Below are 14,975 nucleotides of genomic sequence, written 5' to 3'. Positions count from 1 at the left end.
ATGTTAATGCTCCAGTGCTTAGGAACATTTGGTGTTCTCATTTAACAGCACCCTATTCTCCTTTCAACTATTTAATAATGCATGTGCAATTTGGTGTAGTCTCAGTAGGATTTGCAGAAGTGAAAATACCTCCCATCATAGATTATTTTGGTATGGATGAGTAACTTGCATGCTTGTTAAAATGCATAGAGAAGGTAACTCTCCATGTACCTTTTGTTGTAACTTTTTGCTTCTGTCTGAGATATTTTTCTGAACTGATGACCTTCTTGATATTTCTGTCCTTTGGAAGGGTGTACTCAGTCCTCAGGTGTACTGAAGTTTTCAACTCTTTGGCAGATGTGTTTTGTCAGCGTTCTGTTTAGAAAGCAGCCTAAAATTCCAAATCCTTCTTTGGGCTCCTTCCTTAGTATGTTGGTAGACCTCTCTCTCTCTCTCAGGAGTTGTAGGAAATTCAACTTTCATTTCTGTATTGTATAATAAGAGATACAGTAATTTTTCTTTCTAAAATTTTAAAAAAGATTTCTTTTTATTTTATTGGAAAGTGACATATAAGGAGAGGAAGAGAGACAGAGAGGAATATCTTCCATCCATTGGTTCACTCTCCAAGCGGCTGCAATGGTCAGAGCTGAGCTGATCTGAAGCCAGGAATCAGGAGCCTCTTCTGGGTCTCCCATGTGCGTGCAGGGTCCCAAGGCTTTGGAACGTCCTCAGCTGCCTTTACAAGCCACAATTAGGGAGCTGGATGGGAAGCAAGGCTGCTGGGATTAGAACTGGCGCTCATATGGGATCCTGGGGCATGCAAGGTGAGGACTTTAGCCATTAGGCTACCATGCTGGGTGCTAATTTTTCTTTTCCTTCTCCTCTTTCCTATGCACCCTTTCCTCCTCATTTATTTCAAGCTGTTGAGGCTATGGAATGGCTTCTTAAATTATCCATGAAAGTTAACAGAGAGGAATCCTATGAGACAGAACTGTCTCGACAAGCTCCCTATCTCTCCCCTGCCTTGCTGCCATGCCTGCCTGGAGCAAATGTAACATCCTTATTGCTTTTGTCATTAATCTGAGGGAGACAGCCACAACACCAACAGAATCCTAAAGGATTCACACCGACAACAGTATGCCAGGGCTTGAGAAAAGGAAAGAATGTGAGGTACAACTTAGGAAAATCACAGAGGTGAATTACCAGCAAACATTTGGTACATGTAATAGGATGATTTTATTCAGACTATTATTATAATGAAGATTTTCCAGGTTTTAGTCTAGAATATAAGCTTTGTGGAGACCAAGGACTCCATTGTGTTTACATTATTTCATTCCTATGCTTTTTTTTTTCTTTTTTGTCTTCTGTATTAGCTGGCATGGCTAAGAGAAAACATGACATTTGCCCTTTTGAGACTGGCTTATTCCACTAAGTATAGTAGTTTCTGTTGTATCCATAGTGCTGTAAACCAAAAAGCAGACAGGATTTTATTTTTTTAAATAGCTGAGTAGTATTCCATAGTGTATGTACACCATTCTTTATCTGCCATCAGTTGATTCCACATCTTAGCTATTGTGAATTGAGCTGAAGGAAACATGGAGCTACAAATAACTCTTCTGTATTGATTTCATTTCATTTGGGTAAATTCCTAGGAGTGGGATGGCTGGGTTATATGGTAGATCTATTTTCTTTTTTTTTTTTAATTTTTTTTAAAGATTTATTTTTATTATTTTTTCATCGGAAAGGCGAATATACAGAGAGGAGAGACAGAGAGGAAGATCTTCTGTCCGATGATTCACTCCCCAAGTGAGTGCAACGGGTCGATGCCATGCCAATCCAAAGCCAGGAGCCTCTTCCGGGTCTCCCACACGGGTGCAGGGTCCCAAAGCTTTGGGCTGTCCTCGACTGCTTTCCCGGGCCACAGGCAGGGAGCTGGAAGGGAAGCGGGGCTGCTGGGATAGACCCGGCGCCCATATGGGATCCCGGGCGTGCAAGGCGAGGACCTTAACCACTTGCGCCACCGCGCCGAGCCCTAGATCTATTTTCAAATCTCTGTGAAATCTGCATGCAGTCTTCCATAATGGTTGCGCTAGTTGACGTTCCTACTGACAGTGGGCTAGGGCAGTTTTTCCCACACATCTTCACCAGTGTTGATTGTTTTATGATTTTTGGATGACAGCCGTTCTGACTGGGGTGAAGTGAAGCCTCAAGATTTATTTATTTGAAAAGCAGAGTAATTAATAATAAGAGGGAGAAAGCAAGCTTTTCTCCACTGATGCACTCACCAAATGCCTGCAGTAGTCAGGGCTGGATCAGGTTGAAGCAGGGAGCCAGGAACTTTATCTAAGTTACCACATGGGCGCTGGAACTTAGGTATTTGAGCCATCATTTAGTGCTTTGAAAGGCATATTCACAGGAAGCTTGATTGGAATTAAAGCATCTGGGTTCCAAACCAGCATGCTAATAGGAGATTACCAGTGACCCGAGTGGTGATTTAATCATGATGTCCAACTCTGTCACCTCAATTTTAACAGATATTTAAATATCAGTCCTTGAAATAGAAACTGTCTCAAATCAGTAACACTTGGGACTTGTTTCTCTTCATTTGCTTGTTGTTACAAGCAAAATGTTTGTGCACCTCTCCCCCCAGTTTGTGTGTTGAAATCCTAAAGCCCTATTTGATGATATTAGGCGATGGGGGCCTGTGGGGGTGATTAGGTCTGAGAGTGGAACCCTCGAGAATGGGATTAGTGCCTTTATTAAAAGGGATTCCCAAGAGCCATCTGAGAGTTTTTGTGTCGTGTGAAGGAGGACACGGAGAAGACAAAGACTTGCCAGGCAAGAAGACCCTCACCCGAACCTTGTTGTGCTGGGCACACTGATTTCACACTGTCAGTCTGCAGTGACAGTGGCTTATAAGCCTGCCAGTCTGTAATCATGTATTACTGCAGCTTGTCATGACAAAAACACTTGCCTAAGTTCTTTCTCTGATTTCACTCGGTAAGGAGAGAAAGGAAGAAACTAAGCTTATAAATTCTTGCAAGAAAAACAGAGAAATGCAGCAGAGGCCACATTCTTCCTGGTGTTGTCCATATTGATAGGTATGAGGGGGAGAGGGGCATGCCTTGACGCAGGACTAGAACTGAGTTAGAGAAGAGGCGGACTGAGGGGGAAAGGAGAGGGTCAGCATGGAGGAACACAAGAGTGAGATTGTTCAGGTGAAGATTGAGAGCCTCTGGGAACTAGTAAGGGCTACCATGGCCTGAGGATTTGATTCTCTGATCTGTGTGATACAGAACTACGTCAAGACAGAACTCAGAGGGCTAACAAGTGCTTCCACTGGTGAAACCACGATTCTGGTTTTCCTGGAACCTCTAGGATTTCTGGGCTTGAGAATATGTTGGAAGATGCCCCTGTGGTTGTGGGCAGTAACTCTGTGCTAGACATCCCATTTGGGCCCGTCTACTCCCAGGCCTCACAAGTACACCAGGTTTACTCTTCTCACTAACTTTATAAGACTTACAAAGGAGAAGTTACAGAGAGAGACACACACCGAGAGTAAAACAAATCTTCCATCTGCAGGTTCAAGCCCCATTCTGAATGGCTGCAACAGCTGGAAATGGACTAGGCCAAAACCAGGAGCCTCTAGCACTCCCATGTGGATGCACAGGGCCAAAGGACTTGGGTCATCTTCCTCTGTTTTCCCAGACGCATTATCAGGGCACTGGTTCAGAAGTGGAGCAGTCAGGCCTCAAATGGATGCACATGTAGAATGGTGGCATCACAGATGGAAGCTTACCTTATTAGGATGCCATCAGGCTTTTTCCTACTGCCAAAGCAACCCCGTGCCAACATTGTGAGTCCCCATGTCTGCGTCATTGCTGGATACTCAGGGCTTTTTGCCCTTTGGTGAATTATCTAAGATTGGCCTTGATTTGAACCTTGATTCCCCCTACTATTATCTCCTCAAGGCCTGAAATGTAAAGTGTGAATGGTAAATGTAAAGTGTGAATGGCATCTACTTCTTGCAGTTTTTAAGGTGCTCTGGGGATCAGTTGAGAGTAACCTTTGTAAATGCTTATTTATTCATTAAAAAATACCCAGCCATTTAGCTCTGAAAACTTATAGTTATTCATCTATTTTACATTTACTTATTGAGCATACACTGCATACCAGCTATTACTATATGTGCTGGGTATATAGCAATAGAAAAAAGGGGCAAACTGCCCCCCCCCCCGCCAGCCCTCATGGAGTTTGCATTTTCAGTGGAGGGAGATAACCAATAACGAAATGAAACACAGAGTTCATCAGAAGGTGATGACAGCAGTCAGAAAAGGGGTGGGGTGTTAGGATTTTAAGGTGATCATTGAATCCTCACTGCTAAGGAAGAAGACATGGGGTTCTCTGAGGGAAGAATGTTCTAGGCCTCAGTGAACTACTGCTGTTGAGACCTGTGGTGGGAGCATACCTGGTGTAGGGAAGAGAGAGAGAGAGAGAGAGAGAGAGAGAGAGAGAGAGAAAGAGAGAGAGAGAGAGAGAGAGACTAGTGGGGGGGACAGAGCAGTTCACGGGGAATTGGTCTGTGTAGTTATTACCTCCACCTGGCTCTCAGGACTTTGCTGTGTGCTCCAGTTTAGATGAGGGGGCTGAGGGAGTGTTTTGGAATGAGGAGATGACCTGTATTTCCAAAGGGGTCATCTGATACCTGTGCTGGGAACACATAGTGGTGTGGTCCAAGTGGGAACACGCAGACCTGGTTAGGAGGGAAATTGCTGTAATTCAGCAGGTGATGATAATGTGTTGGAACACAATAAGATTGGTAGTGCTGAGTGGACCTGGTGAGAGCTGGTGGGACTCTGGCTATTTCAGAAGGGAGAGCCTACAGGATTTGTGAGAATTTGATTTGGGGCATGAGAGAAAAGTCAAAGATAATTCTAGCATTTGGCATGGGAAGACAGAAAATTGAGCCATCTTAAGAGATTAGGAAACACTATAAGAGAAGCAGGTTTAGGAGGTAAGATTTGGGTCATTGTTGGGTTTGGGCAGTTTGTGGATACATATAGCAGAGCAGACCATTAGATATATTGGTCTGGACTTGACATTTGGAATCAGAGGTATAATTCAAGAGCTACTAGTACATCAGTGATATTTAAAACCATGGGATTGAAGGAAAGCTGGATTTGTAATGGATCCCAGAGGGAATGGGGGAAATGATGACTATGAAAAACTTTATGACAAGTGTTGGTGTAAAGTAGAGCTGGGAAATCAGATGGTAGCAGAAGGGGAAAGTAGAGTTGAGAGGGAGTTTGTATATTTGTTTCTCAAAGATAGGAAAAATAGTAGCAATATGTGTTGTTAGCAGTGATTTAGTAGAGGGGCAAGCTGACAGTTGGAGAGGGAGATGAGAATTGCTGGAGAAGTGCCCTGGTCAAGGGGCAGAGTGGACATGGCACTGGGAGCCTGTGGAAACTCTGAGCAGTGTTTCAATTATTATTATTTTTTTTATGAGACCCTGGAAGGATAGGAGAAGAGGTGGCTGCCCCAATTTTTGCTTTACCATATAGTCCATTAACCATCCCTGCTGCTTCTGAGATTGTAGCCTTCCTTGTGCCCCTCCCTTACTTCTGTCACAACCAACCCCGGCTGAGTAAAATCGCACAGTGTCTGTGTTGTTCCTACCAACCTTTAGTTAAATCACACACTGTCTGTGTTGTGGCTTCACAGTCTCTTAGCCACCAGCCCCAGTTCTGTTTGCAGGTTGTAGGCAAACACAGCTGTTGGCTAACCCTTCCTGAAATACCCGAGTCTAGCTCAGAACTTCAGCTTGGCTCTCCCTTGAAGAGAATGAAATGCACTTGTTCAGTGAGGGCTTGAGGATTTCCACAAACTCCTAATTCGTCAAGCCTGACCCTGCCAGCACATTGTGGTCTGGACTCACCACTTCCACTTCTATAGCCCTGGTGGTATAAGTTTGTTCAGAGAACCTACCAGTCTTTGTCTACTTTTTTTCTTCTATAAAACGAGGAAGATAATGATACCTAGCTACTACAGTTGTTTTTAGGATGCAGTCCATTATAGTAACCTATTTAGGAGAATTCCCAAGCTTCTCAGGCACTGCAGATCCCTCCCCTGTGCCACAGCCTTTCTCCTCACTCTCCCACGCTGGTCTTGCTTTCCTGCCGTGGGTCTTTTGTGTTACATGATCAGATACTCCCTGCAGTAGTGACCTTACTATCCATGTTGGGATGTGCCCTTCCTTCAGCTGGACTGAACTAATTGAGGGCGAGGGATATAACCATTGACCTCTTATACCTATTACATATTGAGTTTTAGCGCTCTCAATTCCTTAGAGATATTATGAGGACCTTCTTTCCATTCAGCTGGCTTTGTTCTTCGGTTCTAAAACCCATGATGCTGTGTCCCCCAGGACTACTTCCACACGCACTCTGTCCCATCGTCTCCTCTTTTCTGGCACTTTTCACGAGGGATGGTTTGTTCTGTACCTACTCGCTGCCCCTGATCCCCTGCCCTCTACGCCCTCCAGGATTAGAAGCCTGTCTCTCTCATCCCTTCAGAGAGCAGTTGCCCACTTCCAGGCCTCTTTGTTTCCTCCTTCCGTGTCTTTCCCAAGATACCTTTGCTTTGAAGAGGCTGCTGTAAAGGAGTGGATTATTTCATTTTTTATGATCAGTGAAAGAAAAAGTAGGAGGCTTCATAAGGAAAATTGGCAAGATGTGAAGTTATTTGCATTTCATAAGAATCAAAAGTTTTCTAAGTTTTTTTTTTTTTTTTTAATAAAAGGAACTTTCTGATATACCAAAAGAGGAAAAAAACTGATCCGATAGTTGAAACACCTGCTGCATTTCTGGGGGCTTTGAATTTAGCAGCTTTAAGTTGGGACTGAGAAATTCTCTGAATTAACAACATGTTTGCGCCGCCTTGTTGGCACTGTGTAGCATTTCATCCCTAGCCTGTCTCTTCCGATCCTTTCAGAGTACTGTCGGGCCAAGGAGCTTGTCTGTGTGCCGGTGGATGTGACAGACACTTTGAGGTGTTTCCGAGAGACCCTGGAAAAATCCAAATATCACAACAGATCAATCCGCCACAGCAGGAAGTTGCTCTCATTGTTTCTTGCACAGACACAAGGTAAAATGCTTATTCCACATACCGCAAGCTCTGGGGGTGGACCACATTCTGCCATTGTGTTCCTCTTTTCCCACCCAGGTACCCACTTCTGCCCTTCTGCCCTTCCGGATTTTCTCAGCACCTCGAATCGCCTCTGCCCCCTCTCTCACACACATTTTATTCTAGCAGAAGATTATCTCATTTATTTGATTTTGTGTCTTCTCAGGAACCAGTAATCTCCCTTGAGCACGGTAGATAGGAAAACCCTGCTAACTGTTTGATTCTGTATGATTGTGTTCTCATTTTTCGTTGTCGACGTGGTGCTGTGGTCTCATTCTGTATCCTAAGAGGCTTGAGTCACACAGAGTTAACTAGAACATCTTTACCAAAACACCCTAAGTCTCAAAGAACTAGGTGTATTTTTCAATAAGCAGTATAAAGTTTTATTGAGACCATAGGTTTGGATAATAAAGATTTCTCTTAGCTTACATTGATGTGTTTTTTCCTTTCCCAACATGTGTCAATTCATGGAATTAATCCAACCTGGCCTTTGAGTGGCAGGACACATAACCTTAGTGAAGAATGCACTCAAATTTAGGCTGGGAAAAACCCTGAATTATCTGTTCTTATGTGATTTTTACTTAAAACAATAAAATCCTAATTTATATTTATGGTTCTTGTGCTACAATTTATCTGAATAGTAAGCATTAACATAAATAGACTGAAATAAACTTAATTAACTATATTTTAAATTTATTAAAAATTGGTGTAAACTTAAACCTAATGAAGATGCTAATTTTACTGAGCTTGTCATGTAGAAATTTTCCTGTTTTTTTTAATGACCGCTGACAGTTTTGACTATTAAAGTATTCATTTGTCATTTTTCTCTCCCCGAACATACTTTTTATGACATGCATTATATTCTTAATAGTTTTTTTGGTAGTATAGTCTGAAAATTCACATCATGATAAAATTAATTCTTTGAAGCATGTTTACTGTCTAACAGATCGTTAACAAAGGGTCATGGTGAGAATTAAAAAAAACAAAAACAAATTTAATTCTTAAGAATGGTTTACAGTAATGTAGCTGGATCTCCTCTGGCACAAAAATATTCTCAGAAGTTTATCTCCAGTCCTCAGGAGACTGCACGATCCCCATTAGCTTCTCAGCTGCTTCTGGCTACCTGTCCTAGCAGATTGTTTTTTCTGTGTTTTGTGCATGTGTGTTCTTGATCTTGCAAAGAGGTGTTTTCTTCCCACTTCCTACACCTCCATACCCCTCCTTTTCCCCCCCTTTATATCCCACTCTACCCCCAGTTTCAGGCCAGAATTAACCAGCATGTTACTTCTGTCCCAGAGGTTTCTGCCCCAGAGGCAAACTAACGTTGTGCTGTTGGAAAGTATTAATCAAAAGGCAAACTCAAACTGTGTAGATTCCCTCTGCCCCCCCAGGAGAAGCCTGACACCATCATCTCAACGTTTTGTTTTCTGGCTGACTGTAGACAGAGAGCCAATCCGCCCTTATGCTGCAGCTTCAGAAGCCATCCTGGACATCATGGTTAAGGAAACAGCGCCCTTCACACTGCAAATGAGCACCCCCCATCCCTCCGCCCCGCTCTCAGCAGGACACATTCCAGTCTTTCCTTTCTCTGTTTCCTCCATCAGCCTCCCATGTTAATTGAAATCTAACGAAGATACTGATTTCCACTTTAGAAATTTGCCCATTCTTTTTCACATGACCGTTGACAGTTTCATTTATTAAAATACTTATCTATTTGTCATTGTAAATCCTTCCCCCTTTTTCTTTTCCTATAGGTTCCGGTGAGAAAAGCATAAACAACTTAAAGTTCAGTTCCGGAAGGGTGGAGTTTTGCCTGGGCACGGAGGAGATGCACATGTCCACACCGCCGGACCTTTCCCAGGAGCACTTCAGAGTGTTCAGTTCAGTGGAAAAAAGCAAACTTCCCTATTCGCAACTTGGACTGGTCATTTCTTCTTACAACCAAACGATCGGTAGGATGTATTCATCTTCAGAAGGACCTTCTTTATTACTGTTCAATTTAGTCTGTCTCCCAGAATGTTTCCTTTAAGAGGAGGTGAGAGAGCCTGAACGTGGAGTCTGTTCATGACGCCCCTGTAGGCAATGATGGGACATGTTCTTCGGCCTTCTCCAGTTGGCCTCTTTCCCAGCCTGGCCAGCACCACTGTGGGATGCCTGGTCTCCCTTCTACCCATCCTTCCTGGACATGGACCATGTGCCCCTGGCGGGGACAGGGACACCATGACGTACTTTCATTCCATTCCTGCTCATTTCATTTTCCTGTCTTTCTCCTTGAATTGCTTTTATATAAAATCCAGTGGAAATGATAGAACCAAGTGTACCCCCCACCTGTTTTTGATAACAGACACTTTGTAAACCCTGTTTTTGCTTCCTGAAATAATATTTATATTTAATGTGTTTTCATCATAAATATTGTTTCAAAAAATGTAAAATGCTTAGAGGATCAACAAAAGAAAAAGGACTACATTGGGAGGATCTGTGAGACCGTTGTGGCATTTGAAGGCATGAACAGGTAGTCAGGTGTGGAGTCACCATGAACGTGACAGTACAGATGCAGGCTGCTACTGGGTTGATGACACAAGTATTGTCAGTATTGTGAGCTGACATGACTTTTTAAAATGACAGATTTTGGTAGAGTTCTGAAGTGCTACTAGAAAGTGGTTCTAGAAATTGTAGAACGTTTAGAAGATAACCAAACTAGCTGTTTGCACGTGTAAAATGGATGATGTTAGATGAGCAGGTTTCTTCCTCTTTTCTTCACTGGGGTTGGGGGTAGACGGAGAGGGACTCTGTGCATTGCAGACCATTCAAAATCTTTTTTTTTTTTTTTAAACCTAAAACATGTCAGATGTGCTCCACTGTGACAACCACTACACCCCTTCCTCAGGACGCTCTGGGAGGCAGTACTGTTCTCATTCAAATAAATAAATAAAAAAAAAAACCACTGCCACTTCTGTAGGAAGGACATTTGTTGTTGTTTGGTTACACATCATCCATGAATTCACTCTGTTATAAAATAAAAAAAAAATCACATGCTATTGAAAACATCTTTTCTGTACCAAAGGAAAATCTGATACGGTATGGTCTTTTCACTTCTCTGCTGAATAAACAAACCCTCTGGGCCTTCCCGTCTGCTACAGGATATTGTCCACACGTCCTTATATGGCATTCAGAAGTCTCCAGAACACAGCCACCACCTCCCTTTCAGATTCACAGATCATCCCACTCAGGAAAATCATATCCCAGCCACATCTCTCCTTCCTCTGTATGCTCATTCTATTTTTGCTTCCATTTTTTTTTCTGAGTTTCTCTTTCCCACCCTCTCTACTTACCTGACTTTGATTTCACTCTCTCCAAGAAGTCTCCTTGTTTCTGCTGTTAGACCCAATTTTCCGCTGCTCTGTGTTCAAATAGAACCTTGTTTACTCTCTGTCTGTGTGTATATACTGTGTGACATTTGAAGGCACTATTAACTTGCAGTTTGCTTATTGCAGTCTACACGGTTAAGGAATAATGCCATTTAAAATATTCTTGCAAATATAAAGGAACTATTTCTTTCAGAACTGACATTTGTTCTTTCATCTGATTAAAAATACAGATGTTCTGCATGCCAGCAATCAAAGAAGTCTTAAAGTTCAGGCATTGCACACACTTGGAAATCTTCTCATCTTCGCAGGAAAGAAAAGGTAGATTTTTCAGGAGTCAAGGAAATAAGGGCCAACTTGTTTGTGTCCTTGAAAATTGCCTTTTGTAAGTTTTGGTCCAACAATTTTGTTTGCACTGCTACATTTATTCATGGAACATTAGAAGGGGTGGAGCAGGGAAGAATCCCTATACTTACAGAACTGTATTGTGGAAAGCAATAAATTCAGAAAAAAGAAAAGTTTAAGAATCTACCCAAGAGAAACTGTTTTGAAGAAAGAATGGTATAGGTTTCTTTGTACTATGTTAGCTGTAGTGTTTCTTTGGTGTATTTGTTCTACCTTTTCAAAGATGGATTTAACAGCTCTCAACTACTCTTGTCTCTGCTTCTGCTTTAGGGCTGCATTTAAGTGTTGGTGCCAAGCTCTTGATGACGTATTCAGAAAACCAGATGCACTACACACATGGAAAGAATTTGGCACCTCTCTCGACAACTCACTTTCAGGTTTCAAAGACTACAGTGAGGACTTTCTGTCAAAAGTTGGCATTTGGGGCTGTTTGCAAGGAGCAGTGATATCAGCAAAGATAGCGCAGTAAGTATAAGGATAAAATGATCCACAGTGTAGCCACTGGTTTCCTTTGTGGGGTACTCTGCTGGGCCGTGGTGAGGGTCTCCTGTTATGTCCTTATACTTCATGATGCTGCTCCCATGTTTGTGAAGTTCATTGGTTATGACCTCTTCTCTCCCGGTAACACCTCCTCTTGTCTAGTGCATCAGTGCCACGTGGACACAGGTCTTGATTTTGTTCGTTGATGTGTCCCCTATGCCTGGCATGGGGCTAGCATCCAATAACTACTAGTTGAATGAAGAAGCAGTTAGTATAGGAACAAGAGTAATAGTATGGAGAGTGGCTGATGGGCTTAATTCAAGACTGCCCTGGCACCCTCCAGCATCTTCATCGTAAACCATGGTGGGGAGAATTGTAGGACAGACCAACTGGGCTATGCTCCTGAAGCAGGAGGTTTTCTCCCTTTGGTAGCCACTCGGAGAGTTTGCATGGGGAACCCAGCTAGATATTATCCATATAAAGAGGCTGTCTGGGTTTGTCTAGGAAAGACTTAGGAGAAAGGAAAGTGGTTTAAATTCTCACTCATGAGTTGTAAGACACTTACACATGTATTTCAGATTCATGAAAAGGAAACATGTGGGGCAATAGGAAATAGATAGATTATCTTAATTTGGGGTGGAAGATTAATTCTGTCTTCATTATCACAGCTTCATAATATTTTTCAAGTGAAGAAATACATTGCTGCCAACTTGGGGTAGTGGTGGTTAAGAATTATTCAACAAAACTCACAAAAAGTATAAAATTATATCTGCTTCTATGCAAAAATTATGTTTCTAGAGATTTATTCAGTAGAATTAATAGAATAAATGCTCAAAAATAACATATATATGTATACATTTTTTACTTTTGCATCGGAAAAAAGTGAGATACAGATTAAGATTTTTATATTATTGTCTGTTCCTATAAAATATGGAAGCTCTTTAAGATAGTGATACAGATCATTGTACTTGTGAAAGGGAAATGATATGCTTTGCATAATTCTAGTTTTCATATGCATGTGTGCATAACTATATTTAGAAAAACATGCAGAAGAAAATTGATTGTTACCAGTAATCACGTTTAGGTGGCAAGACTAGAGCAGATTTTAAAATTTTTCTTCTTTATGTTTTTCTCCTGTTTTAATACACACACATTCTTACATTATTTGTGTTTTACTTATGTGTGTTAACACACATGTCAAAATATTTTTGGAGAATTGTTTACTAACCAGTGTATTGTTCTTGTTTAGATTTATTAAGACATCAAATGTTAAAAAGAGAACCAACTGTTGCATTTTGTCTGCCTTACTCTTTCAGGTAATGCTTTAGTTCTATGTGTGTGCATTTTATATTGTATGTGTTTCATAGTAGCATGAACAGAAAAGAAAGTGCAGTGGCTTATCATTTTCATAAATCTCACAGGTAGGAAAATGGCATGCACCTGCATTAAGTTTCCAAGCCAGCTTTCCTTTGCTGCCTCAAGTCCTGTGCAACCTGCACCTTTACTACTCAACAGCCTATTTCCTCCTTTAGACGATAAAGGAAGGGATTTTACAGATGTAGAAACTGAGTCTCCTGCCATTAGTGGGATTAGGTTATTTCTGACTGATGCAAAGGTTGGGCTGGCTGCACACAGTGGCTGTAGCTTGCCTCGTGTCTTTGGTTCCACGATGTCAAATTCATGCAGTTAAGATGAGCAATCTTTGAAAGACTGGCAGAGAAGTGTTTGCAGTTCTCAGGATTTGGTTTGACTTAACTGAAGAAGAAAAGAGATGCTGGGATGCAGCCAGAGGCCTTTGCAATCTAGTGAGGGTCCTTGCTTTGAAGGGTGGAGATGTTTGTGTGTGTTTGATGGTGCTGAGAGTTCCTGAAATCCGGATAGATGCGTTCTTTGTGAAGATCTTCCCTGCATGAGAGGGCAGACTTGTGTGCTTCCACATGTACCTCTTTTTTGTACCTCAAAGGTGGCTGAGGCAAAGGGACTCTTAACTGACTCTGGCTGCTTACATCAATTCTTTACTTTCTGATGCCTCTTATCTGCGAAGATAACACATGACTTTTAAAACGATTTAACTTTCTTGCCAAATGTAGATGTAATTTTCTAGTAATGTTCCACTGAAATAAAAGCTCGCTGCTAGGATATTTTTTGAAAACTCTGTTTATTCTTTTTATTAATTGAAAGGGAACTTGGGGAATTAAAAGTTTTGGCAGCTCCAGAGTAAAGTATTTTGGAGTGGGATGCCTTGTAACCTTAACAGGCAATCTAATCAAGATTCTTCCCTGCTGCTAATATATTAAAATTATTTTATGATGCTTTGTCATCCAGAATTGCTAATTAGTTAAAAGGATAGCTCCTAGAACTAAAATTTGGTTTTGTGGCCCTACACCATTTCCCTATCTCCTAGCATGATATTGATTGTCTAAATCCCCCAAGAAATATCGGTCAGTAGAATGTATCATCTGTCTACTTACTGCTGATAAGTTTGGAATTGCCCCTGCCTGATTTGCATCTCTGATATAAATGAATTTGAATCTTATTTCTGCCATCAATAACTGTATGGTCTCAGATAAGTCATGAAAGCTTCATTTGTATAATTTTAAAGATAATAATCCTTCCTTCTAAAAGTTAAATAAGTTGAAAATGAGACAATATTTTTAAAGAATTTCCTAGCAATGACTAAGAGAAAAGTGACCCTCAACAAATGGTAGTATAATGATCAATTCTTTGAAAATAATAAATATTTACCTCTATGAAATTTAAAAAAACTCCTCTTGCACGATAAAGCACTCTAGTAATGATAGGTACTATTTAGGACCGAGTATGGCATGGCAGGCATACACTGAGGGCATAATAGATGTACTTACTTTTTCATCTCATCATTGGGAGTGGGACAGACAGTTCTTTAACTCACCTTTCTTCACTTTCAGGGTTTGCTCAGGACCACACTTCCACACCCTAAGGCCGAACGCAGCTACGCGCAGTATGAGATCACCCAGCTCCTCCCCGGGATTGAGCTCTTCTCAGACATGTACAGGGCTGACATCTGCTCTGTAGTTGCAAGTCTGTATTACGTCATACGTGAACTACACTTTGCTAAACAAAATCTAATTGTAAGTAATTCACAGAACCAGCAAATCTGAATTCATGGGGATATGGTAATGTCATTTACAGTTTTCAAATTCTGACAATCTATTGATCAATTCTTAGCTTTTAAACTCTTTGAATTTAGGATACTGATATTTCAAGATAAAGCTTTAATTTTCTTTCTTGACATTAATTGAATTGTATTTGGAATACAGAAAAATGGCTTTGTTTACTTTTTACTTTATGGTGTTATGTATTTTTTGTATTTTTTTATGTATTTTTTTTGCTTGAGTCGTCAGTCTCAGACATAGGAAGTTAGTGCAATTGTAACTCAATGAATTAAGTTTGATTAATATCACTATCAAAACTATGTTGTTATTGAGCGTGCTTATTTATTGACATGTTTGTTTTTATTAGCCCTTTGTTAATGGGGTAATAGATGCCCAAGTTCAAGTATAACCCCTGGTTGGTTGAAGT

At 41.2% G+C, this 14,975-nt stretch overlaps 1 protein-coding gene across 1 annotated transcript in view; it reads left to right on the top strand.

The window, feature by feature from the left end:
• CFAP54 (cilia and flagella associated protein 54) overlaps nucleotides 1-14,975 on the top strand; it is a 345,554-nt gene that overhangs the window by 146,998 nt on the left and 183,581 nt on the right. Inside the window, exons 40-45 of the mRNA XM_040980448.1 lie at nucleotides 6,973-7,125; nucleotides 8,919-9,116; nucleotides 10,763-10,850; nucleotides 11,205-11,399; nucleotides 12,664-12,730; nucleotides 14,342-14,524. Of these exons, the coding sequence (XP_040836382.1) occupies nucleotides 6,973-7,125; nucleotides 8,919-9,116; nucleotides 10,763-10,850; nucleotides 11,205-11,399; nucleotides 12,664-12,730; nucleotides 14,342-14,524 (884 nt within the window). The remainder of the gene's footprint in view (nucleotides 1-6,972; nucleotides 7,126-8,918; nucleotides 9,117-10,762; nucleotides 10,851-11,204; nucleotides 11,400-12,663; nucleotides 12,731-14,341; nucleotides 14,525-14,975) is intronic.

Source organism: Ochotona curzoniae, unplaced genomic scaffold (genome assembly GCF_017591425.1).
Source record: "Ochotona curzoniae isolate NIBS_2020 unplaced genomic scaffold, NIBS_Ocur_1.0 contig_1014, whole genome shotgun sequence".
Taxonomy (NCBI): Eukaryota; Metazoa; Chordata; class Mammalia; order Lagomorpha; family Ochotonidae; genus Ochotona; species Ochotona curzoniae.
This window is presented reverse-complemented; position numbering and strand designations above follow the sequence as displayed.